The sequence below is a fragment of the Melospiza georgiana genome, chromosome 5, assembly GCF_028018845.1.
Source record: "Melospiza georgiana isolate bMelGeo1 chromosome 5, bMelGeo1.pri, whole genome shotgun sequence".
Taxonomy (NCBI): Eukaryota; Metazoa; Chordata; class Aves; order Passeriformes; family Passerellidae; genus Melospiza; species Melospiza georgiana.
This window is the reverse complement of record NC_080434.1, coordinates 23,831,889-23,854,299: the sequence shown is the minus strand read 5'-3', so window position 1 is coordinate 23,854,299 and position 22,411 is coordinate 23,831,889. Positions and strand designations below refer to the sequence as shown.

The window sequence follows — 22,411 nt, the reverse complement described above, 5'->3', positions numbered from 1 at the left end:
CTGAACAAGTCACTCCACATCTGCTTAATATTACTTAATCTCTAAAATGGGAGAGTAATTATTCACTTGCATATGTCTTTTTATAAGTTGTTCTTGACAGGTGATAACTTAAACCAAACATATAGTTCTAGGTCTCATTTTAAAAAAATCTAATGCCAGGGCTAGTTTCTGAAAAGTATTTGTGATCTTGGGCAGATTAACGTTTATTCCAGCTGTGGACCTGGAGGCTGACATTGGAGAAGCCAATGGAAGGAGCACCTGTTCTTCATTTTTCAGAGTCTGTCTTAAAATCAGAAATTTTGTCTTGTTTAAAAAAAAAAGTGCACACTTTTATAGCACCCTGAAAACTTCTCTTTAGCAGAACTCAAGCTTTTAGTTGACTTGCAGTGAGGCTTTGGGAAATGCAAATTCAAAGGCATTTCATAAGACAGTGAACTTTCAAAGAGCTTTGTATTTCTGAAGAATTGTAGTATTATTAAAACAATGGGCGAATTAAATTGCAGCAGGGAGTTGAAGAAATTTATAGCAGGACTTTTTGGTCGTATTCTAATGTGTCTCATGTGGGATGACATTAACCTTTTCTTACTCTCCACTTCTTATTTTGACTGTTTTAAAATGGAAACATCATTACAATAATTTATTGGGTGAAATTTTTGAAATGAAAATTTTGTCAGCTTGTCTGAGAGATATTTTCTGAGAATCTATTTTTTATACACACATACAAATGATGGGTTGAGAAAGTAGAAAATATTCTCTCAGACTTGAATAAGAAGTAAAAAGATGATATGACACCATCTTCTGTAGGGAGCAACAAAGAATTTAAGGATTCAATGTCCTTGATCATGAAGGCACTTGGAGCCTATAGTCCTGAATATTTAACGAGAGAATTTCAGAGTCACGTGGGCTGTCCTTTTGCTGAAAGGATAAAATTAAAAAAAAAAGTTATCTTTAAGGGGAGTAACACTAGTTCAGGAAAATCTGTACTGAGAAGTAAGAACCATGTTTTTAGAAATAGAGTATTTGTACCATTCTTTGGGAAGTGGCTCTTTCTTGGGGCAATTTTGGATGTGGTTTTTGTGTTGAAATTGGAAACAGATTGCTTCCAGATTTGTTATTCTTCGTGAAATAAGAGTGAAAGAAGTTACATATGTTAATTTTCATCTGTAATGTAAATTGCCCTCTACAAGACATTCCTGTCCTGTCTTGAAAGAAAATGGACTAATTTGTTTGGTTGATCCCATTTCCATTCAAATACAATGTTTGTGTGTAAATTTGCTGAATGTCTCTCCTCCAGGAGAATGGAAAAGCTGTTTAAGAAAAGGATTATTTTCATAGTCCGCCTTTACATATTAAGTAGGGCTCATAAAACAGTTTCTCATTACTGCTTTCTTCCCTGTGTTATTTAATTCTTAACCATGGCATTCATATCACTGCATATTGTATTGGATAGGTTTTTATAAGCAATATATTCAAAGGTCATCTGTCTGTACTTCACTGTGATAGCAGAGAAGTTGTGCATGCTCCATCATTGATCATCTTCAAGGTTGACTTGGATGGGGTTGACCACTTAATGTGGTCAGGTTAAGTGTCCCTGCCCATGGTCTTTAAAGGTCCTTTCCAACCCAAACAGTTCTGTGAGTCTGTGGCATGATGACTCAGCACCTTTGTCTTATTTTTTAGAGGCAATAGGAGGCTGAATTTATACATTGTGTGGTACTCAAGAAATAGTCTCTTATTCCTGTAAATACCCTCCCAATGGCAATCTTTAGTGTCAACGCCTGTATCTGTGTTGTAAGCCAGGTTTCTGTACTCCTTGAAATGATTAAACTGTTTGCAGCAAAAGGCTTGTGAAATAGGAAGGGAAGAACAGAGAAATGCCCTCCAGAAAAACTTCACGTGCCAATCTTTGCACTTTCACGTCTGTGTGTGTGTACACAGGCATATGTTTGTGTTCTAGCAACATCTCCAGCATATTGGGAATCTCATTCTTCTCCTCTAAGTTCAGCTGCTACAGGAGTGAGGTGCTGCAGCTGCCTCATGTCATAAAGAAATGGTTTGGCAGCAGTTTTCTCTCCATCTCTACCCAGGAGTCTGCATCATTTGATTAATTAAAGCAATAGCTTCTTTCAAAAATCACAAAGCAGAATTGTAGGCACACACAGTCTGTGGTGATTGGGGTGGGGCTGTGTCCAGCCTCATCCCCATGGGTGCAGCTGTGAGCAGCAGGTGAGCAGCACTGACAGCAATGAGCCATGGGGTGCCCAGGGGCACTGACCCATCACCAAAGGGAACAGAGGGCACACAGGGGCATGGCATCAACAGGAGGGTATAAAAGGCTGGGCTGAAGGACCAGAAGGGCAGATACCTGAAGCCTTCTGCAGTTGTCTGGTGTTACTCTGTGTGGGCTGAAGCCTTCTGGCATTGTATGGTGATTACTCTGTGTGTTGTGGCCATCTCAGCTGTGACATGTGCTGTGACACAGAATTACACACACAGGCAGAGCAGCAAGTATGAGAGTGGAAGACAGGTAATGACAAATGCTTAACAACTATTTAGGAGTTTTATTTTTTAGGATGCAGTCATCCTTGTGGACAGTTTGTGATGTGTTCTCCCATTAACAGGTAGGGGCTAAGAAAAATGATGAAATAGTTCAGTGAATCAGTGCTTTGCTCTGGTTCTAAACCAGCAATTAAACATGCCTTGAAAATACATTATAAAGTTACCTTCTAATATTCTTTTTTCAAGAATGTGGATACTATTCAGTAAATTTATGATCATCACATTAACTTCCTATATGGGGTATTAATATTATGGGAAGTCTATCTACCAAACCAGATGCTTTTCACAGCTAGACCCTAACTTGATAGTTATGGATATGACAGAAAACATGAAAAGCTTCTCATTATTATCAGCTCATTTGCTGCATAATGAATGTGAAGATATTATCACTGTAGTTAATCACCATATCAAGTTTAGAGTGGAATAGTGCACAGAAGATATCTTAATTCTTATGCTGTGAAAGGTATATTGTGTATAAAATTTATTGTTTATATGATGATGAAATTGTGCCCTGCTGCATTTAGAAAAGTAGTTAGCAGTCTCCAATGCTCCAACAGGTGCTTATGCAGCACTTTTCCATCTGCAGGAACAAATTCTTTGTGGCTCTGCAATTTGTGCAATTAGCTCTTAAAAAGAAAAACTAGGTGTGTGTCAATTGTTGTTTCTTTGATATAGTAGTTTTTACGCTCCTTTTCTACTTGAGGACCCCTTAAGTTAATGAGAATGTCGAGCAATTGAGAAGGGACTTGATTACTTACCTGGAGATTTTCTACAATTGCTTTTTAAGATGCCATTGATTTTATGTTGCATAGGAAAAGATGCATCAAAATAGATGGCTCATGGTGTGATTTTTGGGGCTGGCCTGTGCTAGGCTAGGAGCTGAACTTTGATCCTTGTGGATCCCCTCTAATTCATTATATCCCATGAAGTGCATTTCTTGGTAGGACCACAATGTTTTGCCTTCCTCTCCCTCTGTATTCCTCTTTTTTATACTTGGTAGCCAACAATAACACATCAGAAAAAGGAACTGGCAAATGACAGCTGCTTTTTAAATAAGATTAACAAGATTCAGCAGATGATTTTGACAAATTGTACCATTTGCTACATTAAATGTAAGTGTAAAATGATGGTTTAGAACTTGAGAACAATTAGAAATATCTGTCAGGATGAGCTTAAAATAATTCAATGGGGATTGGAAGGAGTTCGTGCCTGTGCATATGTGCCTGACAGTGTAAATAAGGAGGAGAAGATCTTAGAGTATGTTCTTTCCAAATGTGAACATAATTCCCAATGACACTGATGTGTATCGACAACATTGTTATAGAATTAAACAGAAAAAAAAATCCTATATGCATTCTGGTATTGGAATAATTTTCAATATTTCCTGAGCTTCACAGGTCTGTAGTACCTATTGTGTGCAGATGAACTGACCTCAGACCACCTTCAATCATGTTAAAATTAAATTAAGGAATTGCAAAGACAATTGATTCTATACCTTCAGGCTTGTGTCCCACCTTACTTAGAAATTCAGTATCACCTTATAATTTATAGGTTTGACATACAATATTTGGAGCATTGGGTCTCACTGCATGTGAATATGTTCAGAAATGCCTAAAAAGTGGAGTCTTCATTCAATTTGTCAACCTGTCAAGATACCATTCTTCCAAAGCTTGGTTGGTATATTCCAGAGATAACAAAAAGGAGAAGGTGTAATAAAGTGCACACCCTCCTGAAGTCAAATAACTTAAAGCAAATAACAGTTTTCAAAGCCAAGCAGAACAGTCTCAGTTGTTTTACTGGAGATTGGGACATGAAAAACAACCATGTTTTGGCAGAAGAATGGAGAGATTTTTCTGTTATTTAGGTGATAGCTGCGCTTTTCTGACTTTCTGTGTATTTCAAGCAGACTTTGCCTGTAGCAATTTGCCAGATGTAGACACCTGTAAAATTCCTCATTCAACTCTGTTTCAAATATTTCAAGTTAGAAAATGAAAACAATAAAGGGAAGGAGTTGCTTTATCACTTCTGTGATATTCCAGTCATGTTGCTGATCTGAGAATGGCTAAAGTGCTTATAAAAGGAGCAGAAATTGACTGTGTGGGTTTCTTTCCCCACATATTCTGATTAGGTGTGGGCCTTGTATCTAATAATTTTGCTGCTGGCTTTTTTTTTTTTTTTTTTTTTTTTTTTCCATTACATTGAAAATGGATACAGTTGTTGTTATTGAAGGAGTTCTTTCTGGAGGCAGCAGGGATCTGTGTGCAGGCATATGTAGTGTATGGTCTCTCAGGGAAACAGGCATTGCTCATGGTCTGGGAAAATATCCTTTCTTCTCTATCAGAAGCAGACTTTTATAAAAGTCTCTTAAAAAAATGACAGTAGGCCTGATGCTTCTCTTAGTTGGTCAATCTTGTGTCAGTGGTAATCAAGAAACTGTTTGGGAAGTTTTTCTGGTCTCATCTGTGCTGCAAAAAGTAGCAAGTAGAGCTTCCGTATGTATGTGTAGATTTAAGGTGATTGTTTTAATTTTCTTTTATATGTCTGCTGATAAATAGTGAAAAGTATTTTCTAATGTATTGTTCCATGTCTTTATTGCGCTTGTTAAAATAATAGATATGTAAAGTAGAAAGGCAAATCTTGCCTTTACAGTTTGGTGGGCATGGAGACATTATGTTCTTTACAGAAGGAGATGGCGCAGGTGCTTCTCAGCCTACCCTGCTGTCTCTTTTAACATCATCATGGGAGCTGTGAAAGTCTTGAAAAATTAAAATGAACAAACAAGTAGTGTTTTCAAAAATTTCAGCTTGACCTAGATGCACTGTGGTGCTGAGATCCCAGCGGTGCGGGGCAGGGGGGCTCTGGGGAGCAAACACACGGGGCTGGTGGTTCCAGGTGCGGGGATTGGCTGTGCCCTGAGCTGGAGCCCCACGCTGGCCCGGGCGAGGCAGCCTGGTCCCCACGGGCTCGGTGCCCTGTGCTGCCGCAGCCTGATGTGCAGGGTGCCTCAGGACACATCTGCTGGCAGCTCCCTCCTGGTACGGGAGGTGGAGGAGTTCAGCTGCCTTCATGCTGCAGTGACAAAATGAATCTCGCTGTGCTGTTTCCTAAACTTCATCAACTTGAAAGACAAAGGCAAAGCGTGCTGTTTTCCCTTCATTGACAAAAATCAAGGTGTGATCGCACGTACTCGGCTGCCTGTTGGTCAATAGAGAAGCTTAACAGCAGCTCTAAATGTGTCACAGTGAAATTTAGGGTCCAATTGTATGAGTGCATGCTGAATACCATAATGGGAGCTGAAAGCACAAGACAAGGTCTCTGTGTGTGACTTCCTAAATTCCCACATTACTGCAGCCCCTCTCTGGAACTGCTGCAGTTCCTCTTGTTGTTGTTGACAATTATACCATTATAATTGGCCTACTAAAGCTGCATGCATATATTCTGTAAATTAGACATGATAGAATGCAATATACCCAAGCATTTGCCACTACAGTTAAAAAATTATTAAATTTGACACAAATCGTGCCAACCAGATAGTCACCTGACCTAGAAATAACATGAGATTTGGTTCTACAGTGTGTCTGAGGATGTCAAATACCAGAATTAGGCCTCTAGAAATGAATGTTTCCCAACCTTATTTGATACCGGGGAGCTGGATCTGTGGAAATGAGCTCATAGATCTGAAGGACATTTCAGATGAGCTTTGCCATGAAAAGTCAAAACTCTCAGCTTCCAGTTCTGAGCATTAATAGCACGGCTATCCTTCTCCCAGCAGCAGTGTTAACTTTCTCATTCAGAATAATAATTCAATAGCAGCAGTTGAGAAAATGCAGTAAAATTGGATTCAGACACTGGAAAAAATTGGCAATATCAGTGGCACAAAGAATTGTCATAGAATCGGGAGCTGCTGAGAACATGAGATAGTTGCTCAAAAAGTTTCTATGTAGACGTTACCAGTTTCTTCCTTTTCTCTGCAAAAATTCCTGGAATGAACTAGTAAATTACTGGGCAAAGCATATATGGCTTTTATTGGTGAGGGCACTGTGTGCAATGTTAGAAGGTGAAAATCAAACGCGCGGAAACTGAACTGTGACCTCAATTCACAATGGCATTTAATCCATGTGCTCTTTGAAATAAGGTACTTAATTTTCTGAGACTAATATGGGGTACTGAAATCCAGAAATGTCATACTTTCATACGTAATATAATTTTAGCACTCAAGAACACTTCAAGCCCTGGACTTTGTCCTTTCTTAGTTGGTAGATGAACAATGGTTTGAATCTCTTGCTTCATCCTTGAAATAATGACGCATTTCTCTCACATTTTTGTTTTCTGGACTGATCCCCCAAGACTGCTCAAACTACTGTAGAAATAGCTGATAATATCTAGTCTGCATTAATTTTTTTTGGTGTTTATGGGTCAGTGGGACAAGGGATCTTTGAAAAGCCATTCTAATGATGTTATCAGTGTCTGAACTTAATGTGATTTGGTCTATATTAAGTAAAAATGACAGATTTCTGGTGGCATGGCTGAGTGCAAATGAGATAGTTAAATGCAAAGAATTTGCCTGCTAAACCACCCAACATAATTGATGTGCTGAGGATTTTTAAAAAGCCAGGGAAGAATGTTTGTGCTGTCCTCATCCAGATTCTGAAATAGAGCTGGACGTAATGACATGCCAATAAAACAGGAGGGGGAAACTGGTGCACAGTGGTTGCTGTGTCAGCATGTTGGCTCCCGATGCAATCATGGGAGCGCTCCTTGAGCACAGTTAGAAATGACATGTTCAGTGTGAGGCCTCTTCCAGCTGAGATGAGCAGTGGGGCTGCAAGAGAAAAGAACAACATTACTTTTGTCTAGTTTTGAAGATTTTCTCCCTTTGTAAATAGTGTTGTTGCATTATTTTTCTAGAGTGAGTGCCTTACAATATCTATAGAAATAATTTTGTTCTCCTCCTGAGCTGTTATTACTTTCTGTAACAATTTTTCTTATAGCCAAAAGGGTTCATGTACTCCAAGTAAGTTTGTGGTCATACCAGTTCTCTCATTTCCAGCTCTAAATGGAGAAATGAGACAGCATGTAGGTCTCACTAGGGACGTAATTTATAAGTCTGATAACCTTTATTTGTTCATTTGTGTTGCTTGGCTTGACTTAATGACAGTATTTTGAAAAATACACATAAAAACTTCAGGCCTTGGCAAGCAAATATCACATTTCATATGTAAGGTTTAAGTTAAAGTTAACCTTAAGTTAAGGGTTGCATATTGAGTTAGAGGTAAAAAATTTTATGTACTTCTTTCACATCAGAAAGATCAATCCTGTAAACTAGAAGATCATTCCTGAAATGACAGTGAAAGGAGAATCTTCCAGCACTGTCCAAACAATCCCTTCCATTTTTTCATTGAAATGGCTTTTCTTTTAAAAAACAAGCAAAAGTAATATCTTTCCACCCCCATCTGTAATATAGACAGATATATAGACACATGAAGAACAGCTGAAACAGGGACGTAAAATTATGTGTATATGGGAATAGTAACAATTTTTAAATTATTCAGGGGTTTTGTGGCTTGACTGTGTTTTCTTTTTAGGTTTTCAATTTTATATAACAACTGAAATTAAATTTTGAGAATCAATTAAGTAATAAAATGTCTCTTATTGCTATTTGAAAGTGTAATGCATGTGCTGCTGTGCACTGCCATCTCCTGAAAGGAACACTGCAATCTTTATTATATCTTAAAAGGCTTTCTGTGTAGGGAAGTTAGATACTTTAATGAATAAGGCCTGAGTTTCTAAAGGAAAAGAATTGAATTCATGCTTGGATGCTCTGACACGAACTTTGTTTAGAACTTTTTTTTGGCAATTCAACTGTATATCTATGTGTTTTACTTATGGAGATACTCCTACATTAGAACATGTGTGATGTTGTTTCTGTGAGGTAGTTTCTTTAAAATGTCAGATACAGTGTCTGTTATAGGGGAAATTTTGAAATTTCTGAAATATGGAACCAAAAAATTTCTGAAATATGGAGCCATAAAAACATAAGCAGAGGTCAGAGCAAAAGTGGAGGTGTTGTACTCAAGTGAGAAAGAGCAGCATTTGTGAAAACAGCGTGGAGTGTGATCTAACCCAGTCCCTTATACATTTGGGTGGTGCCAGAGGTATGGCTTCTTGCAGGCTGAGAAACTGGAAAAAAGAATAGGAGTTTATTAGGAATACTTGTGTGTGTGAAAAGAAGAACAAGACTGTAAAGAAGGTTTACCTGTGGAGAACCTGGATGGATTCACCAGTTCATGATTATCTTGGCAGCAGCCCTCAGTTGCCCAGTGGAAGGGCAAAGGTGCCGAAGGGCCTTTTTATCATGACACATAGAAAAGAAACCTAGTTACCTGGGACTTTGCTGCATCCTCTACTCAATAAATGACCTGGGTGTTTTCGGGGACCAAGCCAGGCTTAAGATGGTATTTCCCATCTGTTGAGTAAGAGTCTCTACTCCACAGTGTTGGCTGGAAGATCTTTGTTTTGCCACGCTGTTCTGCAACACAGTCAACATCTGCCTTGTGTGTGCATGAAATCTGTCTATGTTCACTTTACAGTATAGCATTTGTGGCAGAGTTACTCTCCAGGGATGGAATTTGACTAATTACTATAATTATTTTCTAATTCTTTTTCCCCCCTTAATTTTACCCTTGTTACTAAGTAGCCATGTAGAATCATTCCTTCGAGTATTTGCAGGGCTGTGTCATTATTATCAGTATGCATGTAAACCCCAAGTGAAGCCTGTGTGGGTTTGGTTTCAGTTCCATGAGGCAAGAAACATGTTTGAAGATGTGTCTTGGACACTTTTTTGTCCCCTTTAAATGCTGCATGTATCTACAAATAGCTTTTTTTGTGGAGAAGACAGGGTTTGTAACATTTTGCATACCGAGCCTGTTTTTGGCCTTGTGTAGCTTTGCTTTATGGAGTTAAATAAAACTAGGGAAATTGGAATGGGGGCAAGGGGAAAAATGGATGTTTTCAACTGAGATTTGCACAGAGATGACAGGTGAATGAGGTGGAGAGGTAAAGAACAGCTGTTCCAGATGGTAGGAGCTTCAGGAGGGAAAATGCTGGAGTCAAAGCGGTCAGACTGTAGGAAGAGATGATGCTCATGAAGGATGAGTGGTGCTGGCAGCGAGATGAGTGTCAGAGGTCAGTGGGAAAAACACAGCAAACACTGTGTATGAAGTTTATTTGTCTTCAAGTAGCCATTTCCTCTAAATGAATAGTTTTCACTTCTTTCCAGTTCTGATTGCAGGTGCTTACCTGCAGCCTTCAGTGATCAGCATTTTCTCTTGTCTTTGTTTGCCTTGACACATTTGCTGCCTTAGCTGAGTTCTGTACTGACAACAGACACTCAAGAATAAATAAATACAGTTTTCAAAAGTCTGGTTTTAAAGCAGCCCTTCTGCCTCTCTAATCTACTGCCTGAGATTGAAAGCTTTAAAGATGCTTGAAAATCTAATAGCCTTGATTTTAGGGTTTCAAACAATATAGCATTTGTCATAGGACTTTTTGAGCCATCTCTGGACAAATAGTTAATACAAAAAGAAAGCGTAAAATGATAGGAAACAAGTGATGCAAAAAGTGATGCATTAGTTTAAAGAAGAAAAAAGTTTAAAACCTCTGGATTAGTTTTAGAGTTCTTTTTCAATATACCTGAAGAATTGGCTAAATGAGAGTTGGGCACTCTGACTCTGTGAGCTCCTCTTGAGTTTGTTGGTTGCCTGTTTATAGTGTTCTGCTGAAATGTTTTTGAAGAAATAGGCAGAACATTCACTTTCTGTGAGATTTATATAGACAGTACTTATTTTAATTAAGCATTTAAATTTAAATTTAACTTATTGACTTCAAGAGTTTGACAATTGGCTGGAATTGTTGTTTTGCAAATCCTAGAGGTATTACACTTGAAATAATTTATATTGGCTCCTGACCTGTCTATTGATTGTGGGTGTCAATTCTACCTCCTTTTCCCAATGGTGCTACCTTTTTAGGCTTCTTTTCTTTGTTTGAACTTGCTATTTTTTAATCATCAGTAGACATCATGTTAAATGTAGATCCTAGCCCACTGCAGTCATTCAATATATTAAGTGGCACCTTTGGAAGAAACTCAATTCTCATTTCAGAGCCATGTTCTTATGCAGATCATTTGCTTTGTGCCTAGCTAGTTTTCCCCAATATTTCTGACTGGCATCAATGCTTCCCTTCAATGTATGTCTTAAATGATGTCAGAATTCAAAAAAATTCTGTTTATTGTGAAACAGCTTCTGGGCTCTGTATAGAGAGAATCTTCTTTTAAAGATGAGGAAGAGATGATGTTCTAGCAAAGAAATGCCTTCAGTGCTTATGATTAATGCTTTGGGATGCTGCAGATGAAAGGTGCGATGTGATTTTTGTTCTTCCTTTCCTCCACAGGGGCAATTTTTGATGAATCTGCCAAAAAAGATGAGGAAGTTTTTCGAATGGCAGTAGCTGATCTCAACCAGAATGACGAAATCTTACAAACAGAGAAAATCACATGTTCAGTGACATTTGTGGATGGCAACAATCCTTTCCAGGCAGTTCAAGAAGGTAGGACAGCTAAAAAGATTTCCTCTTGTTGTTTCTGCTGTGACATGCAAAATATTACCTTGATAGTCTCCTATCCTTATGGGAATTTGTTGTTTTTGTTGGCTTCTTTTTATACAAAATATCAAATAGTGTATTTAATTTTGCTGCTTTGGTTTCGGTTGGTCCTAGTGACTTATAGCTATCAAGTCAGCTTTTATCCATTTTCTGTGTGTAGGTTGTTGAAATGTGATGAAGAAGTCAGACACACTTTGCCTACTCCTTTCCCCTTTTCCAGACTGTTTGGAAGTTACTGTCAAAATAATGACTACTTACTACTACTTTTTGGTTTAATTTTGGGCAACTAATGGCAACTTGTTGGGAAGCAAAGGTTGTTGCATGGATAACCTTTTCATCCCACCCACTTGAGAAGGTTACCTGTTTTAAGGAGGGGAGTTAACCTGAAGATTCAGAAAGTTGCCTGTGCCCAGTACATGATGCTGTTCCCAGCCTGTCCTTTGTGTCATCCCACAATTACTGGACAAGGGGTGACGACATTGCTTTGGTCTCCTGTGATAGTGGCAGGATGATAAGAGAAAATAATATTTGAAATCCCTTTGAGCTGGATTAGTAAATCACTGGTGTGACTGAGCAGTTCTCTGGAAAGACCGCTGGGACAAGTCTTCAGAAATATGGATTCAAATTTGGGGTTTAAGCATTTGTTATTTCTTTGCTGTTCTGGAACAGTAACTTCTCTCTGAGATGCCAAAGTTATTTATTTCAGTTATATTACTAAACTTTTCTTAACAACAAAACTAAATTTTGATGATTTTCTAGCTCTGTATAGACACTTGAGATTTAAGGGAAATATGCAATTAGTTGTTCCAATATTCGTGAAATCAGAGGTTTGGGATCAATGGATTATTGTCAAGGCAATGCTAATGAAAAAGTCTTTAATATTTATTTTGGTTTTTTTTACCAATGACATTCTTAATTTTTGAGAATTTAGTGATTTAATATTTTTTTGTGCTGTTAAATTTTGCAAGTAGCTAGATCTGTGTAATGAGAAGCATTGCAGTCTCTGCTTGGTATGGCTGAAGCACTAAAAGACATGATTTTGGGAGTATTCCAATTAGAATCAATTTTGTCTCTTTCAATCTGAAAAGGATAACACAGAAACTGGAACTACTGGATACTTTTAGAATTCAGAGGGGAAAATGACTTAACTCAGCCTTTTTAAGATGCGTTCTACATTGTTGGTATTTGAGCTTTTTTTTAAAATCTGGGATGGCTAATGCTAGCTGATGCTCTGTGCTTAGCATTAATTAACTCTGAAACTTAGTTATCTATTTCCTGTATCATTGTGGTGGAGTAGTTACAAACTTTATACAAAATTATGTTTTAATTATCTTATTTGTGACTTGGAGAAACTAGGAATGCCTAGTAAAGTAGAACTATCAAAGGAGTTAATAATCCAATATTTCAATATTCAATTATTATTGAATGCAAAAGTTGTGTTTGTTGTTGTTGAAAGTATAGTCAACATTTGAAATGTGGATGGAGGAAATTTGACATAAATTTCGTTACCATCTGGTGGAGGAGTGAAAGGTCTGCTATGATATTGATGAGTTCAATATTTTCCAGTAAAAACTCTTTCTTGTAAATGCATGGTCAAATACAGCTACATGTCTAAGAAATAGCATATTCCCTATTTTTAAGGGCCCTGATTTTGTTTGGAATAATCCAAGTGAAGAAAAAAGGTGTTAATCTTTTGCATGTATGTATTGATGACATTTTGCTTGTTGAAATATTATACCAGAGTCAATGTGTTTGGTTTTAACTGAGCACAGGCAGCAGCTCCAGTGTAATGATTTGATTACTTTGCATAGTGTCTTGCCTTTCCCCTTTTCTCTGTATTTCTATATCACTCATTCCTTGCTCTTAATTGTATTTTTTATAAATGTTAGTAGCAGGGAAGGGGACCGCTCTAACTTTTGCCACATATTGGTAAAAGTGGCATATTTACATGGTTAATAACTGGGACAAATGCTTAGCAGAAAGGCACTGTACTAAGCATCAGGAAAAATGTTCATTTAAACAATCAGGCCATTCTGGTCTTTTATTTATAAAAGAAATACTAGAACAAGACTAAATCTCACATTTTTCAGTGTGTGACATTTGACATTGTCAAGCTTGCCTTTTTCATGCAAGCATGTCCCTTTCCTTGGAATCATAACACCCCTGAGTCTGAGGTCTGTGGCCTCTCCTATCAAGCACAGCCTAAATGTTCAAAAAATACACTATTAATTTAATTTACTATTTGCTTGTTTTAATTATTTTATTTAAACTGCTTGAAGTTTGCTTTGTTTTAGGCCGCAATATCTGGAGTTTTTTAAAGTTTTGAGATTTTTCTCATTGTATAAACTACAGAAGAGCCTTTAAAATCCCCAACTTTTAATGCTTGGTAAAATGCTTATTTAAAGCATTAGATTAATAATAATAGCTTAAAATTGGTCTAAATTTGTCTTTCAACTGCCCTTTTCAGTCAATAGAGAAGGATAAAGAATTTGCCTAGGACTGTGAATTTCAGAAATCCAACAAGTCATGAGCAAAGATGTGATAAGACATTAGGTACAGAGTTATTTTCGTAATGATGCAGTAATGGACAACCTGCATAAAATCTCTTATTTAACTTTATTATTGAGATTGGCAAGTAACTCCCAAACAATGTAAACAGAAATACTCAGGCACTTCATAATGATTTGGTATGTAAAGATAAATAATTTGAGAGGATTGCCAGCTGTGCAGTACTGTGTTCTTCCCTCTGAATCTGTTTTTATAAATTATTACAGTGCCCTTAAATGTCTTCCACTTGTACCTTAGGGCGTCTCTTTAACAGCTCTGATTTGGGGGGATGATACTATGGCAAAGCTGAGTGGTTTTACCCTAGAAGACCTGTGAATGACATGCCCCATAATATCACTGGAAGTGCCCTCAGGGATCATTTATGTTCTAGTGCACAGAAACAGGAGGGGAAGTTCTTTAAGTTAGGAAAATTAGTCTTCCCTTCTGTTGGCCACAGAAAGGGCCAGCAGCAAGTGTGCTTCATCCCATGCCCTTGTGGAAGCTGCAGCCCAGTCACTGAGATTTGCCACAGTGACGCCTGTGGAAATGTCCAACGTGGCAAGTTGCTTCTCTCTTTCTTTCCTTCTTTCTTCAATAAAAAATGCTTCACAATATTTATGGCACTCTTCTTTCCGGTATCTCAAAATATTTGTGTGCTTGTGTGATTGAGAGAGGGAGAATATTGTGATTTGGCTTTTTTGTGCTGTGCCCACGTCGGGTACCACAAAGAAAAAGCAGAAACTTAAGTTTTCTTTGTATATAGACATTAAAAAAAGTAGGGATAGTCAGGTACTGTATGGCAGCTAGGCAGTGATTTGGCACTATGAAACAAGGAATTATGACCCAGATCCATACTGGTGCTAATAATATATATTAGTATAATCTTTACTTCCTTTCCTGTGAGACTCCAATTTACAGCAGTATTTAAATAGGGGTGGGACAGGCCTTCAAAAGGGCTTGAGTTCTACATATACTTAAACTGTAGGTTTTTTTTTTTAATATAAAAGACATACATACTTCTCTATTTCTTTTCAGTGAACACTTTTTTCTTTCACTGGGAAATTTGGTTGAAATGAATACAACACCTATTTTCTTTTTTGTCAGAAAATCACTCTATTTTCTTATCTTTCTCTTAATTTTATTATGCTGGTGCTTACTTGAATACACTAATAATTAAAGCTTTAATTTTATGGTTCAGAGCCTGCTGTTTCCTCTATTCCTTAATTTATCATTAGTAGTACAACCATACAGTAGCTGAATGGCTGATGGAAAATGTGTGATGGCCTTTGCATTTTTGTGGGAAGGGAAGGGTATTGGCTTTGGTAGCTTGGACCAGATGCAATACTTTGGCTTGTGCTGATACATGTCCTTGAGCAGCACATTTCCTCAGCCTTCGTGCTGCCATTTCCACTTGCACACCAAGAGTTATGGAGCAAACTCTGCAGGAGTTTGCAGGGCTTGAGGCATCCACAGCATCTGGAAAGTAGTCAGAGCTCAGCCAAAGATGCGTGTTGTCCTTGGAGATCCATTGGCAATGTTTTAACCTCATGGCCAACATGTTATTTTCTTGTAGAGCTGGTGGTTTTTTTTAAATCTTACTCCTTTCTCTTAACTCTTTTTTTATCTTCTTTTGACGATATCATGTTTTACTTATCCTGAATTGTAATTCTATAATAATCCAATGTTCTATAGGTTACCTATAACACATGACAAATAGGTTTGACTGAAGCCGTTTGAAATTAACTTTGTTGAACACATTTTCCTATTGCAATCACATATGTGTGAGGCTTATTTTTCCTTTTTTTCTTCTAACCCAACCTTTTTGTCATTCAGGGTAGTCACCAGAGTATGCTTACAGACACCAACTCAAGCCTTCGTAATGGCTTTTGAAAGCTTATTGTGATCAGTGAAGTAAATAAGGCAGTGAGTCATAACTAAATGGGATTCAGCTGTAGAGCAACAGAGGTTTGTAGGGCAGCAATATGTATGAAGGTCACATGTAGGATTTTATTCAAGCAAAGTTTTATGGTCAGAAATTACAACCTGATGGATACATCTGCTTTGGCCTTTGGGACTTGATGAGTGTAATAAGATTCTCCTTTCCCATTTCTCTGATCACTGTAAAAATCTGTTAAATACACAGATTTCATGGACTGCTAAACTTTCTTTCACTTTGTCACTTCTTTTTTGATATTTCTCAGCCTTCCTTGTGCTGTTTATTAACCAGTACATGTTTGATTTGAGATTAAGCCTTTACAGGGTTCAACTTCTTCACTGCCCCTCTATTTCATTTCCGATATGCTTTGTTATTTCCTGATAGAATGAATTTTGATGTGAAAAGATATACTGAGGAGGAAGAAAACATCAAGGAGGATCTGAGCTAGAAAAACTCAAGGAAGAAGAGGAGAAGCATTTCAATAATGATATAAAACTCCTTTGTAAAATCAGAAACGGTCAGAAGTGTTTGCAATTGCAAATTGCTTTTATCATGAGCACTTCAGATAATACGATAGGAGATTTTTTGAATTACCTGTCCTCTGTGCTTTCTCATAATGTACCAGAAGTTGCAGCACTTCTCTTTGTTCAAGAGGTGTTGGGTCAGGAGCCTTCTCCCTTAGTTCTCGTTTAAGTCTTCCTAACCCCACAAAATCAGATCTGTAATCTGCATAAATGGACCATGGGAGTCCAAGTGCTCATAGCTTAAGAAACAAGATCTTGATGCACTGGTTTATAACAGCCTGACAGTTGGGAAGGCAGTTGGTTGCATGGGAAAAATATTAGGTGGGAGTGAGCACTGATGGAAGTAGAAAAGGGACATGTAGTGGAGGTTTTGTTTAGGATGAGTAGGATGCACATTTAACACATTTTCAGCAACTATTTCACAGATCTTGTGACCTTCCTTTGCCTGGAAGTAATCTACTCAGAACATACTGGAGGCTGTAAAAAGGAGGTCGGATTTATTCTCAAAAAGACCTCACAGTGGTACAGCTGATGCAGTAATTGCAAGACTTCCATCACTTTGCAGCCTCTGGGTTTTGAGCCCCAATGTTTTCTAGTTGCAAATTCTTTCTGTAATAATGTTTTCCTCTATTGTAAGACTGCTTCCATTATCTTTGTTTTCAGTTTGAAAGCAAACTCTGGCAGCTGTAGACTGCACTAGACTTTCAGATACTAGAAGATTAAAATCATTTCTGCTCAGCTCAAAAAATGCCCCCAAATCCACATAAAAAAAAAAGAGAAATTAAAAAAACTCAGCCTGTCAGGAATGACTTTTTTCAGGCTAGTTTAAACAAAGTGAGCAAATAAGCTATAGATATTGTGGTGATTGAAGAGCCTTCTCTGCAGTAGGCTTTCCAAATTTCTGAGCCGAAGAGGGGAAGCAAGAGCCTTATTCCAGGCTGGCACGAGATCCTGGCATCCTTTAGGTGCTGTTACCCACTTTGTCTCCCAGAGCACCTAAACCCTGCTGGATGCACACTTTAGGAATGCTGCATGTTTGTTGTGGTTTAAGGAAAGAATGCTAGTGTTTCTATGGAAACCACTTTTCTTCAGGTGGGCAGGAGACCTGGTAACATCCCTGGTTACACTTGGCTGCACTGCAGCATTCAAATCCAACTCTGTGACTGAAGGTGTTGGTGTGAGGTGTTTGTGAAGCACCAAGGACTTTGGTGCTTTAGAGTTTGCATTAGCCACCACTACCTCTCAGGAGTGTTTCCCTCCACCTTCCCCTGCTTTCCCATGACTTGAAAACAGCAGGAGTGATTTTCCTAACACTGATGCCATTTGCCATTTTCAGTTGCCAAAGTTTGGCTCGACTTAATTTTTATGGCAGATTTTGACATTTTTTTATCAGAGCTTCCACTTTCAAGTGACAGGCAGGAATTTTAATAGGCTTGAAAGAATTTATTTCCCAGACTGTTGCTTGAAAAGCATGTGACTGTGAGACTATTAACCTGTAACCCTTTTTAAAAAGGTGGATCAAATAAATTAATAAATAGCCCCTCGACAAGTGTAATGCCTTTTGATGGTGAGGTGTAGAGCGATTTTATCACATTACTGTAGGAGAAGCTGGACAGGCTGCTGTTCTGCCGTACTTACACTTTAAATCTAGATGGGATCATTTCTGATTTTGCAATAGACATGTTTCCACTTGCAGTTCACAAGTGCCCAAAATGTGTTTTCATACATTAAGCACGGAGCTTCAGTCTGCGGTGTTAATGTACTCTGACACACTGCTAGGGGTTTACTTTTAAGAGAGCTATGCAGATTGTGATGTGATTAAACAATATCAGTAGTATGTTTAAACGTTTAAAGCCACTGTGCCTGGAGGTTTTTGGGGTATTTTAACAAACAGAGGCATAGAGACAAAGTAAATGAGAGATGCTTCATCTTCCTCGATGCCAATTATTTAACTAGCACCCTGAGCTATCAGTCCCCTAAAGTAATCTCCTTAAATAAGCAACGGACACACTATCTGGATTTCCTTCTCATCTTTTTTGTGAAGCAATGTCCACTAAAATCACTGGAGCAGTCAATCATCTCTGTCCAAACAGACATGTATATTCCCAGACAGGCCTCACAGCCTGCAAGCTTGCAGCAGGTTGTGGCTACTACTGAGCAACGAACTGCTACATTCAGCTCCTTTCTGCTGTACAGAGTCCTCCTGAGTCCTCTCATAATCTTAACTGGAGATTTTGCTTTTATTTCTCCTGGCTAAATTCTATGAATTAAGTGAAAGTCATCTGGTCCTTGTTTCACCATACAAATAGGGATCCAATTCCTTACAGATTCATATTTGCTGCATCTCTGTATTTCAGTGCTTGTCTAAAAGTCAATAGAGTTAATTAATTTCAATTAATTTCTTAATTTAATTCTCCCCTTTGAGCCTTCCTTGCACTTCTTAATTCTCTTCTCAAAAATTTTTTATTTCATCTGCAAGCTGATTTTGTTATAGCCTGTTAGTTCTTTGTCACTGTATACTTAGTAAGTAGACCAGTCTGCATTTGAGGCAATTGGGTATTTGCGTGCTTCAAATAATTTTAAACGTACTCCTCTCTCTCTCTCTCTCTCTCTCTCTCTCTCTGTATAACCAGAGACAAAGTGTACTTTATGGAGGACAGTGGTGTTTTAAAATCTAATTTTGGTAATGAGGAAATGAGCCATGACAACTCTGGAGGTGAAGCCTGAAGTGAATTATGGAGGTCATTCTCTTAGATGGGAAAATTAATTATATTTTAGCTTGGTTCCCTGTTACTTAGACTCTTTGTATGGTGTACTACCAAGTAATTTTGACTAAATATCAATTAATGAAAAATTACCTGGGCAAAACAGTGCAGTTATAAGGACAGATGTAGAAACTAGGAACAGTTTTATTAAAACACTAATCATATTGGAAAACCATAACCTAACCTTTTGTTATTCTTTTGAAAGAATGGCTGCTGTGGGATTTTAATGCTCATTTGTTTTGGGTATCATTGGACCTTTAGCTCCTGTGATTACAGGCTCTTCTGAAACTTGTTTTTCTCCTTAAAATCCCATCTTTTCAAGTTCTTTATTGTGTAGTCTGAAAGAACATTGAAGTGAACCAAGCCACTCTGAAGGATTCCACACTAAGTGCAGCACTTGCAGAGGGCAGATGAAACAGGTAGTGTTGATGGTAGTTAAAAAACATTTACTCTGAGCCTGGAATAGAAATGGGAGTCTTGCAGAGCCTTTCGTGTTCTGTTGACACACGAATGGGAGTTTGGGCTCGGAATCTTTATGTAAGGGTATAAAGAATTAAGGCATGGGGCTTAACTTGATGTGGAAATTAAGCACCTGCTTAAAGGCTTTCCTGAGCAGGGATATACTTAAGCAATCCCAAATCAGTGACTTAATTTTCTTTGGCTGCTGGTATTCGTTATTTTGTTTACTTTAAGGGCATATTTTCTCCAGAAACTTGTAGATCTTTGCAGCATTTTCACATCCTGCACCTCTGGTTGTCCAAATGTGCCAGGTGGCTGTAGCTCCTCTGGTATTGGTAAGAGCATAAAATATGGCTGCAGGTCATGGCTGTGCCTTGTGACATCTGGAAAAAAGTTTGAAATGACAATGAATCTTCCAGAGTGCCAGGCCACAAAGCACAGCTAAATAAGTAAAAGCCTGCAGAAATTTGTCTTCTGACACTACATTTCACAACAAGAGCGTTATGATGTACAGGGCTTGATCGTCAGAGTAGCAGAGAGCTGTACTCAGAAATTGCAGTTTCATGTTACAGGTAAACAATTTATGTTCCTCCCATCCCTTTGTGACCTGGTGCAGGAGAGGAAGCCAGCAAGGAGCTACTTTGTTTTTCAGAAATATTATGTGTCTTTAGTAGCAAGCTGTGGCTCAGCAGCAAGCCCTGAGATAGCCAGCCCTTGCCAAGGGCACGGAGGGGAGCACAAACTCCCTGTTCCAGGTGCAGCCAGATGTTGGAGCAGCTTGCTCTGATGCTGGGTGCCAGGAGCTGAAAGTAAATGATCGTGAGTTGTCAAATACAGAAAAAACCAGCTGCCCTAGGAGGAGAGGCTTTTGCACTTCTGAAATGCCATTTCAGTGAAAAAGGGCATGAGAACTTTGTTTCCTGAAGAGAGAAGGTGAATGTTTTGAGAAAATCAAATCCGTTCAGACTTACAAGGAGGTTAAAAAAAAAGTGCCAATGTTGTAGCAGTTAACATTCTCTCTAATGGGTGCAGTCTGAAGAGTGAGGTGATGTAAAATAGGGCCCTGTCAAGACATTTGTAAAAAGGCTCATTAGTTTTATTTAAAACATGAAATCTGAGTTTCTTCCTGAGGTCCTAGCTATTCCTAATTTTCTGATAGAAAGGAAAAGGAGATAAATTGGTACAGATGAAGGCATAATGTAACTTTGATTAGGCTAGCTTGCCTTTAAATGTGTTTTTCCTTCTTAATTTGGCACTGGTGGATCAAATGCTGAGCCAAAATTGTATTCTTCTGTGTGCTGAACTGGTTGAATTCCACATAACATGGAGTAGAAACTGCCTACTGTGGTGAGAGCAGGAAAGAGTCTAGAGATAGCTATATAACATGGGAGCAAGCAGTATCTAGCTCAGTTGGGTTAGCAAAACACAGTGACCTTGATTTAGAATAGAAATAACTGAGTGTAAAACATGCCTCTGAAAGCACTATCTTAAGAAAATGTTTAAGTCATGTTCTTTGATGTCTTAGTTTACTTGGCATTAAAATATGTATTGTTCTATCTCATCTTTATATTAAGAAAACCCCAAACAAACAGTCAAAAATCAAGAAAAAAAAACTGTGGAGAAAAATATTTTCCTTTATTTGGGAAAGGATAGGCTTTTCTTTGTACTCTTTTTTAGTTACAACTACTTTCTTACTACATAAAATATACCTTCCAATAACATATAACAGTATTATATTGAGTTACTAGGAATTCTGCAGTTGGGATCTTTTTTTCATTGAATTTCATTATTTGGAGGATTAACTTTTTGAAAGGTCAGCATCCAGGAAAGCTCCATGCATAGTTATTGAGTGGCTCTCTAAGTCCCACTCAAGTAATGATTTTTTTTAAGCATAAAACATAGTTCTTTTTCAGTATTTCTCTATTGTGGAGAATTTACCTTACATTTTGTTTCTTTTTCTTTGCATAGTACTCATGCCTGAAACTCTATTATTGAAATTTATTGTGATTTTTTTTTTTTGTCATAAGGAAGAACACATGGTCATAATTGATGCAAAGTACTACTTAAACCTGCTGTCAGCTGAGCCTTTAGATCAGTAAGACTTTTTTGAATTTGGCTCTGAATCATCACAGACAAACTTGCATAAAAACTAATTTGACAGGTTATGATGTGCTCCATGGAATCAAAATTCTCAGGAGTTTGTTTCTGCATGGGGAAAGCAGCTGTGGACATAACAAATGGGGCTGGCTATGGCTTGTCTCAGTTACTCCTTTCAATAAACTTAGTGAGAAAAGCAATGTGTTTTAACATACTTGTTTTTGGCAAGTTCTGTAATCCTGAGATTCCTTGGACTTTGAGCATAAGTAGTATCAAAACTCCAAAATGTACTTTGTAAACATATTTGGCCTTGCCAAGATCACATCTCAAGATTTTCTAAGTTCAACTTTTGTGTCGAGTCTTGACGCTAGGTTGCCAGTTGACATATATTTCTTCTCTTTGTGTGATCTTTATTTTTTGCTGCTCAGACATTCATTTCATGTGCAGTCTAACTTGACAAGAAAGTTAGAAGTTTCTGTGTATTTGCAGATGTTCCTTTTGGAAGCTCCAGGGGGTGTGGGTGGTCAATATGCAGGGTCACCTTCTATTCCTAGCCAGAACAGACTCTGGAGTGGCACAGATGGCAACTGGAGCCTCCTTTGGCAACTGCTGATGCTCCAGCTCTGACATGAGCTACGCTTCCAAGAAGAGTTTTGTAATTTCTTCTTTGTGTAACACAATGTCAGTTGCTGCTACAGTTGGGATGGCTTTGAAAGACATTATTCCTTGGTCAAACCTATCAATAAGTTCATGTTCTGTGATGTTTGTAAGGAGTGCACCTTGAAAAACAACCCTTTCAAAGTGGGAATGGGCAGCTGAAAGCAGCAGCTTCCAAAAGCATGAGAAAGCTACAGTCCTTCCTGCAC

The 22,411-nt window shown here is 38.1% G+C and overlaps 1 protein-coding gene across 4 annotated transcripts in view; it reads left to right on the top strand.

Moving 5' to 3' along the window:
• GRID2 (glutamate ionotropic receptor delta type subunit 2) overlaps positions 1-22,411 on the top strand; it is a 678,620-nt gene that overhangs the window by 127,815 nt on the left and 528,394 nt on the right. For all 4 annotated transcript variants that reach the window (XR_009114469.1, XM_058024557.1, XM_058024555.1 and 1 more), the window contains exon 2: positions 11,008-11,163. Coding sequence is in view for 3 of the 4 variants with exons in the window: in XM_058024557.1 (XP_057880540.1) it covers positions 11,008-11,163 (156 nt within the window). In the remaining variant the exon portion in view is untranslated. The remainder of the gene's footprint in view (positions 1-11,007; positions 11,164-22,411) is intronic.